The following is a 26,901-nucleotide window of genomic DNA, read 5'->3' on the forward strand; positions in this document are numbered from 1 at the left end:
TCCACCTTCAATTGTAAGGCACCAACCCAATTCGTTGGAAAAAGCGGAAAAACGAGGGGATATATAATCCAACCAACAGCAGAGACGTACGTAAGCCCTCGGCCAAATCTCATTTCAAGTGAGTTTAAGGTCTTAGGGGCCAAGCCTGATTGAGTAACTTAATAATTCAGAATTGTTTGCAGCCAGTGGGCCTCATTGGGATTTGCATCTTTTTAAGCGGCGAACATGGACCCATGCGGCGTATGCGTTATCTTTCGAAAGCCAGCCGCCCACTTGGCCACGCCTGCCTAATAATAACAACAACAATAACAACAAGAACAGCAGCAAACGTTGGCAACATGACGTATACGCAATAACCGACATTCACCATCCGCCCCGTTGCCATTCATTCTTTTTTTTTTCTGTTTTTTTCCTTTCTTTCTTTTATTTCCCGCTTTTCTGCGCTTTCCCCTCTTGTTTTATTGTAGATTATTTGGAGTTTTTCACGTTTCGCTGCTCATTTCGTTTGCGCCCGGCGCTTCGATGCTCTTATCTTGGCCATTGTTGTTACATCCACGGCCTTACATAACAATCGCCCAGCCACCCAACCACTCACACACCCACAGCCACATTTCCAGTGCCACTTGCGGTTTATCAAACGAAGCGAGTTGCATAAGATTGCCATTGCCATGGCCATTGCTACACGAAAAAATGTCATTTTTTCTTCGCCCCTCTTCATGTTTTTTGGCCAAAACTGTCAGCCGGTTAAAGGATAAGGCTAACACGAACGCACACACACGCACGGCATGTGACAAAGTCACAAAAAAAAAAACAGAGAAAAAGAGAGAGAGCAGAGGAAATGTCAATCAACAAGCCGGAACTGAAACTTAATGCTGCAACCGGCTTGAAATTTCTACACCATCGAAAACAGCAACAGAAAATGTCATAAAACTAGGAGCAAAAACTACGAGGGAAATGGGAGAAAAACTAGGAGAAAAGCCAAGAGAAAAGCTGGAAAAACTCAGCAAAGTTAGACGGTTGGATGAAAATCAGGTAAGACAGGGCCACACAGAACAACACAAAAGTGTGTCCATGTGCTGCCGGTTAAATGGGTTGACTTGAGCCAGTCTCCAAGGGCTATGACTAGGATAACTCAACTTGAAGTGTAGCAAAAGCACCAAAAGGAAAAAAAACCAAAAAAAAAAAACAGAAAACAGAACGGCGGGCCAAAACACCGAGAAAAGGGAGAGAAAGCAGATGAAAGTATGGCCAAAATGTGTCGTAACTCTTAGCCGGAATGCTGAAGAGATATGACAGGCATAGCCCCCTCCAGAGACTGTAATTATATTAATATTATCCCTCTCTTACTTTTACTTTGAAATTTACACGAGATGTTTTTCGTTGTCTTTTATATAGTCCAATATATATATATATTGGTCGCTTAATGATGGACTTTACTCCAACTTGCGTACTTCATCTGCCTTTCATAAAATATTCAAGGCGCAGAAAAGTTTATGGTTGAACCAAAAAAAAGTTTGAATCACTCTTTGGGCTTCTTTCTTTGCGCCCTTCCATTACACACATATTGCAATATATATCTATCAGAATATATATATATATCTTCTCGTCCACACACATATGCGGGAAAATCATAAATTTTGCCTACGCTTCGGTTGAAAGTTTTCGCGTATTTTTTCCCTCCGCCGAGTAGCGGGCGCCAAGAAATATGCAATATTTTCTATTAGAAAGTGTGGAGCAACGATAAGAGGTCTATCTACTTTTTTGAATGGGTTTTTGCTGATGTCAATTTATATATACATTCAATATAGTCGATTGACATAATCAGGTAATGGTGTGGTTCGCTGTTCTATTTACACTTTTAATAGTGGTAAAATGGCAATATAATCTATTGGGATGAAAGACACTTATAAAATACAAGATTGTTTTCTTTTGTTACCGGCCATTTTTGTTAGGTATTTTTTCTTTAATAATAATTTTCATATTCATATTATTCATTCCCTAAGTTTTATATTTGTTTGTCAATCTTAAGGATTTTAAAACCATCTTGTTGAAAATTCCTACATTAAACCCACAATCTTGGTTAGTTATAAATGTACTCAATTCTTTATTGATTTCCCTACTTGTTAATTCCTTATTTAACATACTTTTAATAAGTAAAAGAACCATAAATCAAAGCGTTCTTTATAAGGACCAAGATGTACTTGTCTTTGCGAAACCTCTCAATATAAACTACATATACGGTAACTTTCTTTGTTCCGGCTTTCCGCTGCCACTTTATTTTCCGTTGGCAATTTTTTGGGCCAACATCTTTATGGAGAGTATGGCAAGAGATATTTATCTATGGATGGGAAATATGGTGATATATTACTTTCGCCTTTGTTCGGCGTTATCCCAGCCCTATATTCTTGTTATTTCTGTTCTTTAGCTGTTTTCTTCGGCTTTATGAGTCTTTTATGTGTATGCCTTCTCTGGCTGTTTTCCTTTTTATTTCCATTTACTTTATTTTTTACTTTCTCTTGGGCCGGAGGCGATGCTTCGCCGGCAGAGACGTTGGCAGAGGTACTACCGTTACATTTGCTAGTGCTATTTTATTTGTTTTGCTTATTTTTGGTCAGTTTTTAAATATCCCCCCAATATAGCCCACTAAATATTCTATTGTTTTTCACCTTAATTCGCTTGTTGGTTTCTTCTTGCTCTTATTTGCTCGTCTTCCTCTTCTGCTTCTTGTAGTTTGATTTGTTTGTTATAGTTATCCCGTTATCGCATTGTTTCGTCTTTCATTTTCAATGTTTGTTCGACTCTCTGTGTGGGTGTGTGGGATGCGTGTGTGCGTGTGCGTGTGAGCGGAGTGGGTGCGTGTGTGTTTGTTTGTGTCTGAGTGTGTGTGTGAGTGTGTGTAAGTACCGGAATCCGGTTAAAAGAAAAGTAACGCTATTTCTTCTCTATTTTGTTTGTTTGCTGTTGTTGTTAATAATAACAATTTCACATAAACGCACGCACTGGAAAAAAAACGGGACTCGTAAACGGAATGGTAGGTGTAACGGTAACTTGAACGATAACTGTTGTTGGTAATTGTAATTGTAATTGTAATTGTAATTGTGGCTATTAACGTTATTAAAATTATTGTTGCTCCTGTTCATGCCTTTCTCGATGTGGTTGATTTTCGTTTCATCTGTTATTATCTATATATATATATATATATATATAATATTCTTTTTGTTTTATATATATATTTCAATATTTTTGTTGTATGTTATTATTTATTGTATTATTATTTTTCGCCTTTGAAGGTTTAGCTCTTCTGCGCTCGCTACGTCAGCCATGGGTGTAAACACAATACAGACTGAAACAGAAACCGACCGAGAACTGAAAATGAAACGAAACGAAACGGAATCTTCAAAAGCGGCGGCCAGCGTCTCAGTCGCAGTCGCCGCTGGCAGCGACGCCGGCAGCGAGAGCCAGTACGAATTAACTCGACCACAATTTTTCCCGTTACGAAGGAGAGAGCCAAGAGCAGAGTGCGAACTGCGAAGAACGAAGAGAGGACACGAAACCAGAAGCAGAAGCAGAGCAGAACACCCGATCTCTTCGCTTCCAGATCCCGTTGCCAAGCCACAGTTGATAAATAGCCCCTGAAATACAGTGAAACCCACGGAATGGCAACTAAAATTTGATGACATTCATTCGTAGTCTATAAATAATCCATATTTTTTCCTGATCAAAGTGTTGTAACTAGGCTTAAAAGTTTTAAGTTAAAACTAATCACAGTAAAACCCCGAACAAATTGTAATTTTTAAAAAAAATGCTTTATATTTCAAAAAGTTGTTTAGTGGCTCAAGGAAAAATGACTGATCACACATTAAAAAAATTGAAGCCTTGACTTAATTTCACATTTATTGATAGGAGAAAAAATTGACAAAAGATTGTTTTCAGATGACAAATAGATTGATTACTAGCATTAAGCAAAAAGAAAAAAAAAAATTGAAAAAAAGTGATAAGTATTGAAGACTTTAAAAAAAAACTATATTTACATATAAAAATACTATTATTTCTTTTAAAAAAGTTTAAATTTTGCTGTTCCTAATAAATTACTACTGACAATTGTTTGCAGATCGTTTTTTAACACTTGCAAAACTTTTTCGTAAAATATAGCATACTTTTTGGAGGAAGTTGCAGGATAATAACGAGTTAATTAAATTCGCTTTTTGGAGATTAACCTGTACCCTTAAAAAGTGAGCAGCGTGCATAGGGGTGTGGGTGTTTTAGGAGTGTGCACGTCTTCTTCTTCCTTAGACCCAGATTTGCCTGTCAAACTGTCTTTATCAGCTGTCGCTGCCGCCGTCGCAGTCGGTGCTCTCACTGGCAGCGCTGCCTCTGTTTTCTTTTTTACTTTTCGCTGCCATTGCAATTGCAATTTCGTTTTCAGTCATAATGAATTGCCAATGTCATGTGTGTTTAATTTGGCGTCACGCTAAAGGAGCACCCAAAATTTAAGCTGGGGAAGGGGTCGAAGGGGAGAGAGTTGGAGAAAGTCGAGAAGAGAGTCGGCGCCGCCTCACCTTTTACTCTCTCCCTTTCTCTTTTTTTCACTCTCTCTCTCTGTCTTCTTTTGACTGATTTCCAGTCCTCTCTCTCTAACTCTCTCTCTTTGTAGGAGTGTGCTATGGCCATCTCGCTTGCACGCACCCACGATTACACGCACAAGGCAGTAGGAGTAGCGCACCCACACACGCACACCAGCGAACTTTAAGGAGAGGCAGAGCGACGTCGACTGCGGCAGAGGAAGAGAAATAGAATTGAAAAGAAGAAGCTGCCGTTGGCGCTTCTGCTTCTTCTTCATTGAACTTTGAGCTTTGGTTATGAGTTTTTTTTTTAGTTTTTCCTTTTTTTTTTGCTCCTTCAGTTAACTATAAAGTAACTATTATAATGGTCGACTGGCACGCGATACGAAAATCAAAATTGAACTTTACAAGTTAATCCTTTTGCGGTCACACACAGACAGTCGCACATCAAGAGATACTCCTTTTGGAGGCATTCAAAATTACTTTTTTAGAAAGCAAAAAGAGAGAGGATGCAGTACAAAAGACAGGGGCGTAGGCAGAGGGCAAAAAGGATCTTGATATAATAGCAGTGAACAATTTTTTTTTAAGACTAATGGTAAGTCTTTGGCAATTTGTCCGATGTTTACAAATTGTGTTTCAGGTAATGACAGGATAATTATTGTTTACGTTTCTTTTTGTAGAGCAAGAAAGAAATGTTATTTCTATGAAAATACCAATGCTAGTATTATTTTTTATTTGAAATAATGAAATATGAAATATTTGATGTAGCTTAAGTGGAGTTATAAGAACATAGTGAAAGGATTTTAGAAGGTTTGATAAGGTACTATTATTATTTTTATATGATTTCAAAACTTAAAAAAAATATAGTATTATTATAAAACCTTAAATATTAGGTTCATAAATTATTGAGGGGTATTCTAGCCCCCGAAAACCACTTCTTGCATCCGCCAGAGGACGAAAGAGAGCAGCTTTGTCCGTGTCCTTCGGTTGGTCCTGCGCATTGGAAAACTCCGATTTGCGTAAGGTGATTGTCTCCGCGCCCCTCCCACTGCCCATACTCCCCCGCAGGACCCCGGTACTCCCCCTCACATCTAGGCAGTCCCAAATGGATGCTCAATTCAAAGTTCCAGCTACGCGATTTCATTGTCATCGGCAATTGCCGCTGCCCCAGTCGTATTCGACTGTAGTCACGTTGCTCAGCTATATTTTGTGCATGCAAAGGACATACGATAGAGCCTCGATAAGAAAGGGATCCAAATCCTAAATTTTGTAAACTACTTGCCGTTTAATTCAAGTCGTTAAAAAAAATTGTTTTATCTTTTTAACTAATAAATCTATTATTTGTTATCTATCTATTATCTATTTAACTAAAAAATATTTTTTTGATTTTCTTTCAAACCATTTCGATTTTTTATATGAATAAATTTATTATTTATCTAAATATAAGTTTATTTTTAAAGAGGTCAAAAAAAACACATGAAATAAATTTTTTTCTTTCGTTTAAAAATGTTATATTTAAAAATATAATTTGAAATTGCCCCGGATAATATAAATTATGAAAAATTCTTTCAAGTGTAATGTACAATGTTTAGGGGATCAGGCGAAGATTAAATTATTTATAATAAAGTTTAAATCAAGGTTTAGCTTGTAAATAAATTTAACAGATACATGTTCTTAAAATCGTAACACCATGTGGCGGTTCGTTTTAGCGAGGCTCCACTGTCGGCCCACCTCGCTCTCGCACACACGCACACGCATAAATCACACAGATACACCCGCACTGGCACACACTTAAATAACGCTCTCACAGATACGGGGATGCATTCTTCGGCGCTGATGAACTGACAAATGAATTGGCCTAGCAACCGAACGGGATGGCATAGCGACGCACATCCCCCACATTCTTTCAATCCTCGAAACCCACCCACTTCTCTATTCCATTTAGCCCCGCTTTAAGCCTTTAATTCCGCATCGGGAATTATAAGGAATCACACTCGAGCCACGGATAACTTCAAACATGCTGCATCCGCATCGAATTCAAGTGGGTATTGCATTGTGTTGCTTTCATCCGTCTAATTAGTACTTATAAACTGAGGAAAAAAGGTAAGAATTCAGGGCTATCTCTCTTTCACTTTGTAAGATCATAGAAATCGTTACCAATATTATAATTCACTTTAAAAATAAATAAACAAATGATATAGGTATATATTTAATTTAATAATAATAATTTGACCAAATTTGATTGTTTGAATTCATTGATATATTTCACTATATAAAAATGTGTTTATGGTGTGAAAATAACATTTTCATTTTATTTTATTTTTAACATTTGCCTATATTTTTTGCTCAGTGCCATAAAGCGGCTTTTCTTGCCGGGGCAAAACAATCAACAACTTGAGCTCGCAATCCCTTACCTGGAAATCGTGGGCGACAACAACCACTTCATTCATATGGTACTACAAAGCCTTATTAAAGTGCCACTCATTTAAATAAATTAATGCATTTTGTGCAGCTCCAACGGCAATTGTCTCGAGTGTCCATCACTTGAGGATGACATTAACGTGCACATAGGACATCGCACCTAAATCCGAACCTCCGGAGTCCGCAGTCCGGACTCGAGACCCCCTCCATATGACATGTCCATCCCATCCCATACCATATCCTCCTGCTTTTGCACAATCGTCGACTCGACCCAGATATCAAATAGAAATGTCAACGCAAACGACAGATAGTCAAAATGTTGTCATGTCGGATTTTGAATAATTCATTGAAATGAAAACTTTATGCATTTGTCAGCCATTTGCCATTCCGGCACCTCCTGCCCCCCACCCCCCACTTTCTCTCATTTTCAATACGGGGATTCGGTTCGTCGATGGCCAGGATTGGATCCATCTTCAGCGGTGGCTTAGTCCTTGATTGTCTGCCCATAAAAACAAGCGGAGGCGACTAAAAGCTGACTCACAAAAATCCTGCGGATTAGTGACAATGTGGGGATCTTTGTTTTGACTAGCCATGTCTTGGTCTTTACTCAAGTAGTTTTAGTTTAAGTCATTCACAGCAATCAAGTTTTCAGAGGTTTGCTCTTTATTTTTTTTAAATTAGTTTTCAGGATATGTCAACAACAAGCTTTAAGTTCACTAAGAGCATTTAAGCTAATATTTAATACCTTATTTTTAATAGTTTAGCTAACGCTTCGAAAGTTATAAAAAAAAACTTAAAAGAAAACGTTTTTTTATAGCGCCTGAAAAAACATTTATGTAACAGCAATTTCATTGTTAATGTAAACAATATCGGAAGAAAAATAAAAAATATATGGACCATAAACTTTAAAGATATGCAACTTTAATATATGCACATGGTAAATTTATTAAGTGTCATTTATCTCTTTTTGAAAATACTCTGAAGTCGAAAACGAAACTTAACTTTTTTCTCTTTTTGAAAATCTCGTATGCTTAAAAATATATAATATATAAGGTGTCAAACAAATTAACCAATAAGAAAAAGATAAAGCTGTAAATCATATGGGACTTTTGCTAAAGTTACACAGAGAAAATTCTGACATTCTCATCTGAGTTGAAAATGTTCTTAAAAATAGAACGACATTTTTAAGTTGAAAATGTTTTTATTTTGCTCGAATCAAGTTGAATTGGCGGTATTTAAGTACATTGTATGTACAAATAAACTTTTAGTTCAGTCCTTAGTGTATACTTATTAAAAAGTTGTTAAATAAACTCAATTTAACTTTTCTCTTCTCACCATTTCGTTCTTATATTGATACCAAAATGTATTTACACGGTTTTTAAGAACGAATGTTCTCAATTCAAGAACGAATGTTCTCAATTCAAGAACAATGTTCTTGGATAGTTTTCTCTGTGTATGGAATCTAACTTTTTATTTAAGATCTACATCCCCCCATTAACCCACTCAGGAATGACAGAAAAGCCCCCTTATCGCTATATAAATGATCGCGGGGTGAATGAATCATAGATCAACCCGGTCATCGCTGCACCTGCACAGGTGTATGCCCTCAAAGGTCGGACATTGGGACATCTGCTGAACTGAGGCAAGCACATATGCCTTGGCAAATGACTCAGAACAGCTGTACAAGGGGACCCGGTATACTTGGTAGTCGGTAGTCGCGGTATGGCGCGACCTTTAGACGACGGCGACGATTTCAGACCCATCCATTCGAACCGTTCAATGTGCGATGTGGTCTTTAGTTTTGCGGCGAACGGTTTACGGTTTACGGTCCGGGGACAGTCCTGAAAGCTGAAAGTGCCTCTTGTCATATTTTATTGATGGACACTTGGGCAAACAGCGTGCATGCACTTGCTAAGATATATGGCCGGGCACATCCATCTAAACGGATATATAATATATATATCGTATAAACTGCAGTCGCGGTCGAAGACTATTATCATGAAATTTTAAAAAGTTCCTCGACTATTTTTCGCCGCATAATGCCGTGGCAATAAGTTATTGGACTATTGAGGCCACCTGGGCCAACATTTTTCACAGTCGAGTGGCGAACTTGGGAGTAGGAGAATGGTCGATGGCGAACCCATGTCCAAAGTAAACCCAACCGTTGATAGACTGGCACACAAAAGTTGACTCTTGGTCGATTGAAAGTCCTCGAAATACAGACATGTGGACATCAAGTCAAAAGTCGGAAAGTAAACGCCTTAAATATTTTAGATGACACCCCGTAATACCCATTGGGAGTGCATGTATATAATATTTATCATCATCTAAATATGCACGCATGTGTTGTTCCGCCCCATTTACATTTGATGGGGGGGGTTTAGGAATATACTTCCATAGCATATAGTATTGTATAACGGACACTCATCGATAATTCATGTCCACGATCTGAGGACCGGTTTTTTTGTTCCCCAAGGGTTCCGTTCTTACATTGCCCATATGCCATTAATTACGCCGCGATTGGCATTGTTTAAATTGCCCCAGAATTGCCTGGTCAATCGGCAAGGTCGTATACCAAAAGGAACTCTATATATGCCAGATATGTAACCAAGAAAATAAAGCGGTAGCCTTATTTATGGACTATCTTTAACCCGAAAATTTTGACCCTGAATCTACTTTATTGCAATTCTCACAATATAGAGATGACGACGACGATAATGATGATGCGATCGTATCCAAATCCGAATATGAATCCAAATCGCCTGCCTTGTAAACAATATATCAAAGCGATATGTACAGATGCTCGAGTCGGCAGGCGATACGATCCGAACACTTGAGCAAACTTTATGTCTTTATGGGCGTTTTTCTTGTGTTTCGAATACTGATGATGGAATAGCCAAATAGGATGGCTCCCCCTCTTCAGAACCGCCCTCTTTGTCTGCCGCCTTTGTTGATGTGCCTTTTTCCCACATTTGTTTTGTGTTATGGCTTTCATAGCCCCCACTCCTCAAATTAATATCCTGCCATTATCTTTTCCATAAGGGTGTTTTCAATTGGTCACTCTTTATGGCGTTACCTAGTATATCTGGCATATATCTGTCCTATATTTAGAATGTTGTACACTGGATATGCAGAAAAATAAACAATTAAAAAGTCGTTATTGTAGAATTCATCAATTTTAGGAACTATAACTTAAATTGTATCACTTGTGTATTTTTCGCTCGTATATCAAAATTATTATTGTTACAGTAATCATTACTGATTATTATGTCCCACGTTCTGTATTTCTATTATTTAAAGGGTAATTTTTACCTTACTTATTCAGCACATTACCCTGGGATGGAAAGACACCTTAAAGATTTAGTTTGCTAAAAACGTTGCCTTTACTTTTTATTTGAAAACTGCAATCTGTATAAAATCCATATAAATTCCCAGTGGCAGTATTTACTCTGCAAAATTTTCATCTGCTTTTTGTACAACCACTGAGATTTAGCAGTTCGTCGAAAATTCGGTAAAACTTTCGCCACTTTCTACAGGGTAAAAAAGTTTCGTTGCCCAAACCTTTTCCCCAAGAGCTCCATCGTGTGTCTGCGAATTGTTTTTGTTTTGTTCTGCAGATGCTTTGGTTGAAAATAACTTCGAATCGTACAGAGACAGTAGAAAGAGATGGGAGACAGAGAAGGAGACAGAGACAGAGAGAAGAAACGCGGGCGATTTATTTATTTTTATAGTTTTGGACTCTGTGGCAACGTGGACACGTGGAAGCCGCCGACGAAATGGCAAAAGAAAATCGACGGCCAGCAGATAAGCTATATACGTCATAGTTTTTTGTCAGCACTGAGGAAATATTTTTAAGTCAATTGTATACCTTAAGCATCAAAAACCTTGTTACAAAATGCATATACATTCAAAAAAATATCTTTTGGTCAACATGTCGTATGCGTGTTCCTCCTTGAAACTTTGAAGGCAATAATAACGTATACGCATCGTTGTACAGTTGAAAATATTTTGTAGCATACTTTTTAACACATTAATATGTGTTTTCAAGGCTTTCCAATTTCTGTATCAGATTCGAATATATATGTTACTTTAACGATCATGGAATCTGAAGGTATTTAAATAAAAACAGAAAAAACTTAAATTAAAAATTAAAAAAAGGTTTAATTAATTTAATTATTTTTGTTGTTACCATCAATAATAAATACAATAATTGATTGTTATTTCCTAGGACCCTTTTTTTCATTCTATAAAGTTTCTATAGAAATAATAATTATATGCAAATATTTATTTATACTCTGACTGCAAGGGGACTTGCTGGTTATTTGAAAAACAGCTTAAAAGACATCGATTGCAATTCTCGATTTTTCGATTGCTTTTCAAAAAAATCTATAGTATCTAAGTTTTTAAAGGAAATAAAGTAAAATACAATTCCCATTTATCAGATTTATCATTTACTTGGCACTCTTTACCCTCGATTAGAACTTCAGGAAACATAGACGTTAGAAAACAATCGAAAAAATCGATAGTATCGATAGTTACATCGGTGTTTTCAAAGCTCTATTTTTTTAAGTAATCCGTAAAAGATCTTAAGCTCTAATTTCCAATTAAATTACTATTAGTTTACAACAATCAAAGGTTTGCCCAAGATGCAAGCTATTTTCGCTGATTATGCTGCGAAACAGGGCCATATTTTTTGTTGAGTGTAAGTAGTCTTACCAGAATGGGCCGCTCGTTGGCGTAGGACAGCTTGCGTGTGTTGCGCAGCGTTTCCAGCCAAAGGGAGTTCCTGCGGGCGGCACTCGTGGTGCCACCGACACTGCCCGTCCGCGTCATCGGCGGTATCCGCTGCGACATTTGCGTCTGCGTTTGCGTTTGCGGTATCTGCGGCATCTGGGGCTGAGGCGACGTCATCATCATCACCGTCAGCGATGGCGAACGCGAGGGGGTGGGCGAGGGGAAGGGGGTGATAGTTGGGGAGGGGGAGGCCGATGGGGTCGACGACGTTGACACGACCACCGGCGTGGGCGGAGGGGGCGTGACATGGCATTTCCTATTGAGAGCGCCCTGATTACAATCGTTATCCATGCAGAAGGCCGGCGACATGCTCTGCTCTCCTCCAAGATCCAAAAAAGTTCTTTTGGGACTCCAAAATATATATAGTTTTTCCTTTAAGATCTCTTTTCTTATAATAACATCCTTTTAATTGAATAGAATCAAAGTTCTTTTCACTTAATGTTGTATTTTATTTCATATTTTATAAGATAATCGTTCCGCGGTTCAAAAGAGTGCATAGAAGCATCTAAAGTTTAAATCATTACTGAAGACCGAAAAATATCCCAAGAATGGAACGTTTTCAAGAACCGTTTCCTTTGTCCAGCTCACTGTTTTTGTTTTCTTAATGGAAGGCAAATATTTATGTTTTCAGTAAATTACCAGTACATACAAACATGTTGCCTTAATTACTATTCAAAGATATTTCGAGAAAACAAGTACATTGTTTATTTTAATTGGCAATTCTCAGATTTTGCCGGTTACAGGTTAAGACCGCAATGTTTAAACAATGATTTATATACTTTCTTCCTGGAATTCATTATATTTCACAATTTCGCAGGCCAAGCAACTGGCACATTGTCCACCAATATGAAACAAAAACACGCACAGCAAAAAAAAAGGATTTTCTACGCGGAAAAATCAAATCCATGAACCGCAACCGACGAAAAACCGATGGGTTTTGATTTAATTTTAATTCAAATTGGGACTATTTCGGATCAACAGTATTTCGACTTTCGACTGCGTAATTGTCCAGAATGTAAACAGAATCCGGGAAGCAGACACAATTCAGCATTTCCACAAGCCGTTCACGTCCATTATTGACCGATCCGATCGGATCCGATCCGCAACCGATCTGGAAAATGAGCGACAGACAACGAGAGTTCCCAAGATCCAAATCGAGAGCGATCCCTTCCGACGATGCCGCACAAATGGTCTGGCCCCCAAAAGTTTTATTTATATTCCAATCTGGTGTTCCGCCAATACAACGGAACCAAGGAGAACAATTATGTCTTCGATCTTAAGTAGCGACTTTGCGATGCCCAGTATTTAAAAACGATAATTATTTAATAAATAGATAAGATAGCTAAGAAACCAATAAGCCATTTGGCTGATATTGATCCTTTAAGATCGTTTAAAATTCAAAATGGTTCAAGAAAGATGTGAAATCTCAGAACTGAGTGTATTTTGAAGCTTTTAATCCGAACCCAAAAACCAAAATCGTAATTCTTAAATTTTAGACCCTCAATATACCCATATTCAGTGGTAATACCTATTTACAAAGAACAACTTCTTCCATCAGCCCGCATGGATCGTGTGGATTGCGGATCGCAATTGGAAGGTGGGATCCAAGTGGACAAAAAGCAGCAGGTGGATGGCCCACATGAGAGAAACTATTTTCGAGAGCGATGAGAGAAATATCCGTTGGTGAAAAACCGGAGAAAGGGTGAACGGGAAAGAACGCAAACGGGGAACACCTGATCGCGTCGACGTCATGGAAATAAAAATGTTGCAGCTTTTACTGAGGGAAATATTAAACGCTTCCGATCAGCACTTAATTGCTGGCCCCCGAAAAAAACAAATGCCAGACCTGGCGAATACCCTGGATATTTAATTAATCCCAGAATTCTTAACAGTCTAATGTCATTAAAATATATATTAGAAAATTTTTAACTTGAGATTAATTCAATTCACACATTTTTTTAAACTAATGTATTAAATGGTTTAAATAGTTTGACTTGGAAAAACATTTTTCCGAAAGTACACTTTTTCCGCGTAGATAATCCCCCCTATAAGATTATAATATTATCAATATAGCAGAAACTAATCGGTGCATTTTGTTTTCATCACAAATAACAACAATCGGTGCAAAAGAAATCTACAAATTCCAACAACATCTTACCTGCGGCGATAAATCATCGATTAAATCATATACATACGTAATCTAATTAGGGGTGATACATTAACTACGGATCTACATTGAAGAACGGATGCAAAAGCATACGGGATGCTGAAGCGGTTTTGGAAGTGGATGCGAGATTATGGGATGCGGCCAAAATGCTCAAAACGGTTTTAAAACGGATATTTTTGAGGTTTTTTTTTGGTTTTTGTATTTCGGTGAGACTTCTATGGGGAGATTGAATATTGGACATTGACGCAGTGCACACTAGGGAAGAAAATAATGCCAAACGCAAACCGATTGCACAGAGGCATTTAGCATTTTGCAGCATAATGCATTATGTTATCGATAACAAGCTACTTGACCGCTGGGAGGCGGAAAGGTCATTGCGGTGCCATTGAAAATGAACTTTTGGTATTAATTTGGGTTTTTTGGTTAGTTGGTTTTTTTTTTGGAAGTTTGGTTCATTCTAAATATTTATGTACACATAACACAAAATTGTTAGTTTCGGCAAATGGGTTTTGTTTTGTAGTTTTGCATTATTTGTTTGTTTGTTTTGTTAAATACCATTTTGGAGCTTTGGAGCGTTTCGTTAGTGGCCTCGGTGAAGGCTCTTCGAAGGCGCAACTTTCGGCTTTCGGACAAGGTGCGAGGCATTAGAAGAACGCCCTGAAGAGATTGCGAGAGTTGAGGCGACAGCGATTAGTACAGATGATTTAAGTTATCTTAGTTAGTTAGGTAAGCTAAGCTACTTTCGGTTGGGGATTACCAATTGGGAGTTTCTGGGTTTTTGGGCGGGGACTTAGACATAGGATTCTGGATCTGAACGGATGAAAGCGATTGAAATACCTAGAAATTAGACATAGATATAGTCCTGCGGGTACAGTGCGTTGCGAAAGTAACAGGTGGTTTTACCGATTTGTATAAGTCTATTTTAATACTATTTGTTTCATTAAAATACAACATAAGATTATTATCATTGAAGTAATATTTAGATTAAATGAAAAAAGGCATAGAAAATATAATTTAAATAGTTATTAAACAAATATATTTATTTATCAAATGTACAATAGTATCCTAAAAATGTTTCTAAAGCTTCAAAAATAAAACAAACGCGATAAACCCACTTTGCTCTTACAAAACGCACTGTCCATAAATTTAGATAAAAGTATACAAGAGTTTGGTTATTTAAGAATACTGTCGAAACTACATACATAGATATTATAGATGTTAGTATTATAACTAAGGGCTATATTTGATTACAAAGATATGATATATACGGTAGAGTTAGTAATGAAGTATTAGATATGTGAAAAAAGTATTAGGAAGATATATATCTAAACCTAAGGGACAGCCAAAAGTCTATTATGCGATACTAGTAGTATTTATGCGCCAAAGGGGTTTTCAAACTGGAAATGTAGGGATATGCCTGATAAGTAATGACGGCACGTGTGTGATCCTGAGGGACTGCCATGTTTTTTTTTATATAAATAGTGTGAGCGTGGAATGGATGAAAAGTTCGTTGCATGTTGCATAATTAAATAGAGAGCTTTTAAACAATAAAAACAACAATGGAGGGGTCAACAGCAGCGGAAAATGGAAAAGCGGAAAACCGAAGACAATTGAAAACTTGAAATACGTTGAAGCTTTCGCTTAACCCCATGCTAAAAAGCTTAGAGGAAAGCTCGCCAAAACGAAAGCGAGGGGGTTAAGTTTTAAAAAAGGTGACCGCAGGGGAATTGCATATACAAATTGTTTGTTGTCTTTTTATTCGTGTTAAATGTGGCTTGAAAGCTTTTGGCCCATTTGCGTGGAGGGCCGTTAAATGTGAGGGATTCCCCCCGCTCATTTACCATTTACTTTCGCTATCTTTACCGCTAGTTTTTTGAAAACGAAAAGCTTCTGTGCCCCAAAGCTTCCATAAATGTTTCACCGTTACCGCCCCTCAATTCTCTCCCCCTTTTAAAAGACTACTTCTTATCCCCCTGACTATTACCGAAAGTGTCTGCCAGAGAACCCAACGCAATTATCTATAAAGACTGAGGAAAAAAAAACACAAAATAGGGGGCGGTAACCGGGGTCATCGGAAGAGAAAAATAGGAAAACGCGACGGCAAATGTCAAAGAGTGAAAACATTCATCAATCATGGTAAGGTCACTGCCAGCATGAAGGAAGAAGCGATATCATTTTTTACCCCATCTATATATATTTATTTCTCGTTTCTTGTTGCTTTTTTTTCCGTTTTTTTTTTTAGATATTTATGGACGGCAAAAGTTCAGACACGTTGGGCGTAAATTGATATTAATTATAAAGGAGAGATGAAAGATATAGATAGTAGAGCGACTAGAAATGGTATTTTCCGTAGCACTTAACAATTCAATTGCCTCATGAATAATCAATTTGCCGGCTGCAGGAAAGAAATGTCTTAATTGCGTTTGCTGGATATCCACCATTAAATGGTAAAATTCTAAATGCTAAATGCTCTTAGGCCCACCTACTAAGACCCCATTTCCATTTTCCATTCTGTATTTCCACCCACCGATCAAATGGCGTGTAAACAAAAGTTTTAATTATGCCCACCGAAAGTAATGCAAAAGCAAGACTAAGAAAAAATAAAAAGAAATTTAGAGAAATATATATGGGTAGGTATATATTTTTTTGGGGGGGCAACGATATGCGATTGAAGGTGGCCAAGCGGGAAAATGAACAAAATAATTGTTGAACCAACGCCGCGTATGAGCAATATTGATTTTCACTAATTGGATTCTGGCGCGCGAAATACGTTAAATGGCCTAAAGAGGAAGAAGGAATAAAGTCAGTGAAAGCAAACCGAAAGAACAACAGCAACGAAGTAAGCAAATCACAAATGACCAGCGTTTTATGATTATTAGAAAACATCTATGGCATAAATAAAGAAATACGAACTGAGCATAAAAAACATCTTGGGAGGGGATTTTCTTGTGTTTATGTAGATGAGTTATTGGCAGTGATTTTGACGGTGATAGATACATTTAGGAAATAGCATTGGAGTACGGTAAACTTTTGATAGTTTCTATAAGTGGGACATAAAAAGTGTGGGCGATTTGACTAGGCCTAAAAATATCATTAATAATAGTCTACTGCAGACAATCATGAGCCCATATAACCTATTTCTCTAAAATGCTTTCTTTTGTAATCCTTCAATTACTATGGTCACTCTATTATCGCATCCTGCAAGACTGGTCGCTTTAAATTTCTTAATATTTTTCAACACTAAAACTTTTTAAAATACTCTAAGTTTATAAATAGCACAAGTATTCGTAATTAAACTTATTAAATTTACTTCTACTTTTTTCCCACTGAACATGAATAGCCCTCAACCCAACTATACAATCTACACAAGGAAGGATCGGAGAATTGTATTTAAGAACACAGAAAACATCGAGTGCGATAGTGGCTACATAACATCCAATTTACGGCTATAAACTTATGTATAGAGAAGGGATATGCTGAGTTAATATACTATATAGGATACATAGAGGTCTGTGTATACACCGAGCGCTAAGGGTACTCTTGGGCCACTCGGGCATTTATGAGCTGATTGCAGATGGCTTATGTACATACATAAATGAATTATGTACAAGGGAGTCATGGCATTGTGGGCACTCGAAAAAAAGAGTCATAAAGATTAGAAAATCGCTTTTGATATGTTGTAAAGGAATTAAGCTGTGTTTTAGTGACTTTAATTGAATGCAATAAATATATCCTATTAGATCACATTTTAAAGTAACCAGTGTCCAATGGTATAACCATGTTTATATTACAATGCTGGTCACCTTAAAATTTGCAAACAAAATGTCAACGCTGTATTGTGAAATACTTTTTTTAATGTTATTAGAGGAGTTATATTTATAACCATGTTTACTTTACAGAGCTGGTCACCTTAAAATTTCATTTTTTCCAACCAAGTGGCAACAATATATTTTAATACATATTTAAAATTGTACTTAAAAGCAATGTATATTTGAAATCAAAAAAATGATATTACAATTTAAAGGCGAATTTTCCCTGATATTTTTTTCGAGTGCGGGTATAGCTAAGTTTGCCTCATCCTTAAAATCGAAAAAGGGAGGTCGGGTGTTCTGGCCAAGGGCGTTTTTCATTTTTTATTAACCGTTGGGTTCTCACCTGCTTGAAGGGCCGCATTCCCCCATTAATCCGCAGGGAGTCCGCTGCAATGCCGGCGATTCCATCGCCGGTACTTTCGCGCAGTTGCTTCAGCGAGACATTTGGAACCGTATGCGAATGCGAGTGGGCGTGGCCGACGCAGGCGGAATGCGGTCCGCAGCAAATGGCCGTACTGCTCGATTCCGGCTGTGAACTTTGACGTATTATCCGTGATCCATTCGTTGGCGATGATGTGATCAAAACGGGTGGCACTTGCTGCTGCTGCTGCTGCTGTTGCAAATGTTGCAGATGTTGCTGCTGCAATTGATAGTGTTGCTGCTGTTGCAGGTGATATTGCTGCTGCTGCTGCTGCTGTTGCTGTTGCGGCAGGGCCGAATTGGATATGCAAATGGCCATCGAGCCACTGAGATTGCCCTGCTGGAAGGCACTTTTCACACTGTCGCGGGAGGCGGAGCGATCGATCAGCGTGGTGGGCGTGGTGGAAGCACGTCGGCTGCAATTGCGGCACGCCCTACAGCGGCTGGGCACACTGGGCGGTATGCTCGAGGCCAGGTTCTGATATGATGAGGTCCCCAAATTGGGATGACTGCCCGGGCTGGAGTTGTGGCTGTGGCTATCGCCGGGCTTTAGGCTTAAATTCATAATTGATATGGTCGGTTGTTGCTGTTGGTTATTGGTCGTCGTCGTCGTCATCGTCGTCATCGTTCCGGATCCCTTTCCCGATCCCTGTTCTTGGTCCTCTTCGTGTACTTCAATGTCAGGCACTATGCTACTGCGGACCAGGCCCTGTTCCACATCCTCATCATGACCGGCGGCACCACCACCGCCACCTCGCATACTCTCCTCGGAGCCCATCCTCACATGCTGCGACTGCTGTGGACTCGTCAGGTATGTGGAAGTGCGATCCTGCCGCATCAATTGCGGCTTGGAAGCCCCAGCACCAGCTGCGGAATTCGATCCCGTTGCCGATCCCCCACCACCGGAACCGGAACCCGTCACGGATCCGGATGAGGAGGTGGACGCCCCCGTCGTTGGGCCATTCGTGGAGCTACTCTTCACCTGGCGAAGCAGGGCCGTCCGACCGCCGCCCTTGGAGGGATTCGAGCTGCTCACCAGCAGCGAGTCCGTCTCCTCGGAACTCACGTAGCCCGAGTTGCTGGTGTCGTTTAGCTTCTGCATTGACATCTGGAATATGGAAAAATTCAAAAACTATTCATTAAAAATTCAGGTAAACTGAAAACTAAATTAATACAATGTTCGCTAATATAATATAATGTAAAGTATTTTAAGAATTAATATTTTGCTAACTTTTTTCTTGGAAATGTTGTTATTACACTATGACAACCCAAATATAAATAAACGCTTTTACCTAGATGGTAGGAAATAAAGAAAAATCTCATAAACATTTAATAGGCTATATTCGATTTCATAGGATTATTTTTCGTTTTTGTGTGAAATTGGTAAGTATGAATAAAAGCAATTACTTGAAAAATAGTCTGCATTCGATTTGGCTTGTTTCATTCTTGTATTAATCAGTTCAATATGAATACAACCACTAAAGACATAACATAAATCATAGTTTAGGAATAACGAGTATTTAACCAAAAGAAAATCCTTAAGGAAATTGAATAATCAACTTAACTAGAAGAAACTCAAAGCCAAGGTACAAGAAATCACAAGTCATAAAGTCGAAAACAAGTGAAGTGAGTCAAAGAAAAAGACAAGGAGCGGCTTAGGAACCCATAAAGAAAATGGAAAATGAAATGAAAGACCGGTTCGAAAGCTGTGGCCAAGCTTTCCGGGAAAACTATTTGCCAGAAGTACGACCTCGTTGGCCAAAGAACTGATAAGCCACAAAAGCTTCAAAGCCATCGCACACACATGTGTCAGGAAAAAGCGGGAAATGCGGGAAAGCTCGTTGACCGCAAGTCACCCATATGACAAAAAAAAAAAAAACGAAAAGGACAACCTCAAAAAAAAACGAACAAAAAATTTGAAGCAAATCTCGAAAATGTTACAAATGAAAATCAATAATTCAGCCATAAATACGAACGGGAATTGTAAATGAGGTTGGTAAGAACGAGAAGTACATCTAGAAAAATTTAAAATTAAAAGAATTATAAAATTTATAATGGGAGCATCTACAAATTTGTTTATTTTAATGTTTTTAATCAACAGAGCTCCAAATTATTAATATTTATCTAACTATGTATAGAAAATTAATTGAACAAAAATGGTTTCTCTTCAAATATTTGTTAGTTGAAAATTATAGAATCACCTTTAAATATCCAACTTTAAAATATAATACAATTTTTGAAATTTCCAAGTCCCGTCTGAATTTTCTCACAGTGTTCTTTTGGGGCAACGGCAAACGTCGGACTAGGACAAAAGGACATTTTCGGGGACCTGGACGAAAAATGTGAAAATTTGAACACCTGCAGAGTAATGAATTCTGCTGGATGACTGGCTGGCATGGCCATATATATCCATATATATCCCCGACATTGTATGGCCCACATGTGCAGGCACACATACCGTACACACATAATATATATGAATCCATTATACGTTTGCATGTCGAGCGTGCCGCTAATAATAGTTGGGGCCCCATAGCCCATAGACCAAAGACCAAAGACCATATCAGAGGAGTCCGTGCCAGGCAGAATGCCATAGATACAGATACGGATGAGGGCAGTGGCGTACGCAGGAGTTGATCGAGGGGGGTGGGAAGTTAAGATCTAAAAAGGATGGTCTTTAGACAGAAATTCCTTATCCCTTTTTGTTCTTAGCTTCCAATTAATACTGAAGTATAGGCAAAAATATTACAATTTTAACTTTATAAATACTGTTACTTATGAATATTGGTATAATCTCAGGTCTGGTATTAAAAATATTATAGTGATAAACAAAATGCTAAGGTTTTTATTTTTAACAGTACATCGTATAGTTTTTTTTTCCGATCGTAAGTAAATTTTAAAGTGCAACCCCCTTTGCACGCCACTGGCCTAAAATACCCCCGAAGATATAAAGGGACGGACTAGGAATGGTACGTGATTTTTTTCTTCAAATTGGGTTAAAATTCTTTTTCTTTCTTGACGACGGTAAATGCAATCGCATTTTCGGGTCGCAAATGAATTCAATTGTTTATGAGGCATTCTTGACGGGTTATTCTATAAATAAAAATCGTCCATTGCCTATTGATTGATTTGTCAGTCAGTCACTCTGGTCCAAACGAATAAAAAAACAAATATGGATGAATCAGCAGAAAAAATTTGATTTATAGATGAATCTGGAATAATTGATAAACATCTCAACGTTCGATGAGTAGAACCGATGAAAATTTAATCGCACCATTAAAATGATTCCATTATCGAGCACAGGCACGTACAGTGCGGCTCAGCTGTGTAATTCATTTGGATTGCTCGTCGATAATTGCCCCATAAATATTTGTAAATTAAACACTGATTTTAGCAAATTTATGAGGTGGTTTGCCAATGTGGACCAGTGAATACTAATGCAAAAGCCATCAATAAAAGCTATCAATTCGGGTTAAGTGATTCAAATTTGAATTATATAGCAGCTAATTAATTATACTACTTTTGGGTATAACTAATTGTTATTCTAAGGTATAGAAAATGTATAGTTATTACTTGTAATTCCCCTTAATTAAAGGTAAAGTATTTAACTATAAATAATCATATAACATGGATCTACATACGTAGTTACAATTGCCATTCCTGCTTTATGAGAATACCCAATCAATAACCTTCCCTTAACCTATAATACTCCAATGACACCATAAGCTCACCTACTTAAATTTATAATTTACTTTTCTCCTGCTCAATGGCCAATCAAATTCGATTGCTAAGCACAATAAGTCACAGTAATCCAAGGTGGGAGTCCCCTTGTTACGACACCGCAACATGGGGCATTAAGCCATCAATCGCCTTACAACCGGGCGACGCACTGTACAGTCCAGTACAGTATACACATACCTATGTACAGCCCCCGTAAATCCCATTCAGCATGCACTGGACAGAACCAACGGAACCAAAAGGACCAAATAAAATAAGGAGATGTCCAATGTGAATGTCCTCGTCGATGGTCAAAGGAAGAACCTCAGCTCCGAATGGGCTTTGTATAGGTAGGTGTATTATATATGCAGGTCGGGGAGCCCCAGGTGACCCAGATGTCATTCAGCACTCAGCGCTAAAACATGGCCCGCAACGCAGCTTGGCCAATAACAATAAAGCCAAAAGGACCATGGGCACAGGGCCTCGAACTACAATCGAATTGTAGTGCTGTCGTTTCGGCCTTTATTCCATCAATTGTTGCATCCCCTATTGGCCTCCATTGAAGTGGAAATACCTGTTATTCCGTAATTAAGTGCCAATTGCTGGCTTTATTAACTCTGGCGGGGGATGGATAGGATACATCTGCGGCATGTTGGCATTTTAAAATGTGCACTAATGGCTTCTATTGTTTAAAATCAATCTATCTGTCAAACAATTAGATAAACTATATAAGTGTTGCCATTGGCATATTAAAAGGAAAACCTCTTAAAAAGAACAGAGCACACATATTTCAATGGAAATAGTTATAAGGGTATTATAAGAAAAAAATCGAACGACGAAATGAAAATATGTATATAAATATAAATAAATAGCGCAATAAATTAAAGTATGTGCAAAATTACAACCCCAATAATATAATATTATACCAAAAAACCGCCATATTTTCATAAAGTATTTTGAAAATGATATTTATGGGGAAATGTATAGTCGTATTTTAACTTCAGCTTTAAAATAAATATATTATGATATTATTAAAAAACAGAAATAGGCTTTTAAGATTTTGTAACCCCCCCAAATCGACCGATTTCCCTCTGGCTGTCTTTTCTCTCTCAGTTAACCTCCTTTTTAATGCCCAGAAGAACCGACAGCACTGAAACGAAGGCAATACAAATAATTTGGAGCGACACAGACAGGAGAATGCTATTGTGTTATGGCCGCCTCAGGTTCTCAGGTTCTCTGGTTTTCAGGCTGTGCGGCCATTGAGACCTGACGGCGTTGTTTAATGGCCAACGGGCCGGGCCGGGAAACCCTTCAATCCACAGGATTCACACTCACGTTCAGCTCCTGCTGACTGCTGACTGGCAGCCATGTACAGATAAAAATTTATTGCACAACTCAAAATCAGAGGCAGAGTGCCGAGTGACCGAGTCCTTTGGCACTTTTTTTTGTGCCCAAGCTGGAGCAGGACCCTCTACATAAATTTCATTCGCAGAGCACACAAAAAACAAGAAAATCGTTAACTTGGCCAGGTTTTATCCTGTGCCAGGAGTCCCCACACAAAACATTATGCCCCCTGAATTTTCACTTCCCTCCAAAAAAAAAAAACCCCCCATCTCAACAACAACGACCTCGTTGCATTCGTCAAAAGCTTTGTTGGCACATTTTTTTATTTTCGAGCTACGAAAAACGAGTGGAAAATATGGAAGGCAAGCAAAAAAAAAAAAAAGAAATAGAAAGGATGCCACAGGCTGGCCAAAGTTGAGGGGTCACCCTCTAATTGCACGGAAACCCTGGGATTACAAGAACCGACCCTGATAGCTCCCCCTGGGAATCTCTACACTTACCGTCTCTGTAAACCGGCTTCTAATCTCAGTTTGGCTCTTAACTTTGACTTTTGACAGTTTTAGCACGGTCAAAGGTTTCGGTTTCAGTTGAAACACCGGGCTAAAGTTGCATACTTAGATGGGATTTTGGGAAAAATGTCACCGGTAAAGGGAATATGCTTTATACGTAGAAACAATCAGGCAGAGATTATATTTTCTGGGAAATTCTCATTAGGGGAGCAGAAAATTATTTTGCAAATTACTGGTTGTAACATCTAGTATTTCTTGTACTTATATTTACGAAAACTCGCTATATGCTTTATACGTAGAAAAACAATCAGGCAGAGATAATATTTTCTAGAAAATTCTCATTAAGGGAGCAGAAAATTATTTTGCAAATTACTGTTTGTAACATCTAGTATTTCTTGCACTCATATTTACAAAAACTCGTTATTGTTTTCATCAGAATACGAATTATGGGAAATAAGCAGAGACTAACTTTACTTGAATTCTCATTATTTCGTCTAGTATATTAACAAAAAACAGTGATTCTTTAAATCATATTAAATTTCTAATAATAATTAAAGTTTCAATTTTGGGACTAAGCTAAATAGGTTTTATATTTCATACAACCAATCCACAGGATGGTACTCTAATATACTTAATAGAACCTGCTTTAAGAAACACTTAATAAATAGTAATTGAATTGAAGCTAAGGTAACAACAGAAAGTTAACAAAATCACCCGGGGGATATGAAAGGTGACCGACAGAGGTTATGAGTTTACCACCCTGCCTTTCAGCACAAAAGGACGCTAAGCCACTTTACCTGCAGTCCTAGACTTTGGCCAAACTTGAATTGATTGAAACACTTGCCTGAAGCGGAGCTCCACCGTTTGCTCACCTGACAAAACAATCTACTTGTCGTTGCTGCGAGTCCTGACATTTTCGACGTGGGTCTGACTTATCCTCCGGGCCCCCGGGCCAAAAGTCCATCAAAAAGTGTCCAAAGAACAGGCAAACTCACAATAGATGATGGACAGCGCAAAAAAAAAAATGAATGGGGCTAGCCAAGCCAGGCCAAGTTAATGAAGCCATCAACGACGAAGTGGGAACCCTACTTACAATCTATGTGTCAGGTCGGCTGCCATATATAGGCTATATATATAACTACCGACCGAGTGGAAAATCCGAAACCGAAACAGAAACAGAAACAGAAACAGAAACCTAACCGAAGGCAAAACAGAAATTGTTTTGACAAGAATTGACAGTGCTATGCGAAAGTTGTCGGCACCTGTCAAGATAGATTCCTTTCGATAGTACCCACATCTACATCTATCCATGTACTTATGCATACCATATAGACATCAAACGCACACTCCATATCTAAATCCCCTCCCCCACTTTCTTTTTCACCACCCCCCCCAGGGACTTGGGCTCAATATCTTGGGCATCTTGTGTGGAAAACAATTACACATGCCTGAACATTTTTAATGGCCGAATGCGGGCGGGCGGTCTGAAGGTCTATAAGTCTGAAATGTGAAATCCGAAGTCGTGGGGGGCGAGGGGCGGTACGCACTACACTATGCTGAGTCATAAACGATTCTACCATTTTCCACATTTTCCTTTCTAATTGAGTGCGTATATACTTAACATATGCACAGGTACAGTCGGGGGAAAAATGCTAAGGCAGTTATAGTATACATATTCCCATAGAGATTTTATACACTAAAATAAATATTCTCATTAATGGCCATTTTTTAAATAAATCATTACAATGATTTACTCCCTAAGAAAACTTTTCTTAAATAAAGAAAATTTAAAAAAGTTCTAACTTAACAAATAATTGTCATTAATTCCTAATGTCATAAATTCAGAGCGTATATTTTTTGGGTGTAACTAATATTTTGTCAATTTCCTTAGTTAGTTAACTGACTCTTTTAAAAAGGCTAGTATAGTTTACAATATATCATTAAGCCAGTAACTTTTTATGGTTCGAGTCACTATCTGTAACCTACAACAACAAACTTAAATACCACCTACCGCATTATAAATTCCATTTTACCCATTAAAAAACAGACAAATAAACATAGTTACGAAGCAAAAGTGCCTAATTGTTTTGCAGTCCATTCAAGCAATATGCGATTAAATTATAGACACACGGCAAAGGTAAATTTGCACTGCTATTATATTGTCCGCAACTGTGTGCCTTTGTGTGCATGCTTATATAGACACATTAACATTGTGTGGCAAACAACAAAAACGCTGTTTTCCTTTGGGCCAAGTCGAAACTGTTAATACCCTAAGCCACCCCCCTCCCACCATCCCCCTTCACACCCGTCACCCCCTCTTAGAACGCCCCCCTGTTAAGCTGCCAGGCTTTTGAAAAGGGTATTAGCCAACGGGAAAATCGGGGAAACTCAGTTGAATGGACAGACGGGGAAATTGAATAAGCGAAGCGTTGGCAATATGGATATTCGGGTTCATTGCTTTGACATTGATGAGACAGGACAAGGCTAGACACACACAGACCAACACCCACACACACACGCACACACAAACGGACAGACAGCGGGCAAGGTTATCAAAAGTTGGGCGGTTTGTGGGCGCGGAATGGTGCGGTTAACAAACACACTAAAACCCACAAAACACTCGGGGAAAATCACTCACACACATACCCATACACAGCTGGACTTATGTAAATTGACTATGCAAACTGTATAAATATTTGATCAATTTCCATGTCTCCTCGCGCAATGTAAGCCGCAAAAAATAAATGTATTTTTAAGTAGATGCAACCACAACTCACACGCATGCAGCTATAAAGATTTATAACTATAAAAAACACGGGCAAAAACCCTAACCAAGAGAAGAGGATTAACATTTTTTTAAAACTTAGTAATTGCTGCAGAAGTTGTACAGAATTTAATGGATTGTTTGAGTATATTTATGTTGCAGAGTCCAACAATGATTATGATCTATCAGAGATTTTATAAACATTTTTTTCATTTTCCTATAGATTTTTAAAGTTAGTATATCTTTATTTTGCAAAATGCAGCTCTAAAGTCGATTTATAAAAACCAAAGTATAGATTCATAATCTCTTTAAGATTATTCAATATATTTTCAAAGCCTTAGGATAATTAATTTTAGAATAATTTCCACCGTACAGTTATGACATCCATATT

At 38.1% G+C, this 26,901-nt stretch overlaps 1 protein-coding gene across 32 annotated transcripts in view; it reads right to left on the bottom strand.

Annotated features, from left to right (window-relative positions):
* The window catches only part of LOC119557183 (small conductance calcium-activated potassium channel protein), a 69,854-nt gene that overhangs the window by 35,466 nt on the left and 7,487 nt on the right, over nucleotides 1-26,901 (bottom strand). For 23 of the 32 annotated variants that reach the window (XR_005220050.1, XR_005220051.1, XR_005220054.1 and 20 more), the window contains exons 3-4: nucleotides 18,100-19,284; nucleotides 14,500-14,601 (exon numbers count right to left, since the gene is read on the bottom strand). Coding sequence is in view for 26 of the 32 variants with exons in the window: in XM_037869814.1 (XP_037725742.1) it covers nucleotides 14,500-14,601; nucleotides 18,100-19,284 (1,287 nt within the window). In the remaining 6 variants the exon portion in view is untranslated. Of the gene's footprint in view, nucleotides 1-2,666; nucleotides 3,000-3,110; nucleotides 3,325-11,699; nucleotides 12,102-14,499; nucleotides 14,602-18,099; nucleotides 19,285-26,901 lie in introns of those variants that run through there. The other 9 variants (XM_037869819.1, XM_037869818.1, XM_037869817.1 and 6 more) reach the window with 4 other exon arrangements.

Source organism: Drosophila subpulchrella, chromosome X (genome assembly GCF_014743375.2).
Source record: "Drosophila subpulchrella strain 33 F10 #4 breed RU33 chromosome X, RU_Dsub_v1.1 Primary Assembly, whole genome shotgun sequence".
Lineage (NCBI taxonomy): Eukaryota > Metazoa > Arthropoda > Insecta > Diptera > Drosophilidae > Drosophila > Drosophila subpulchrella.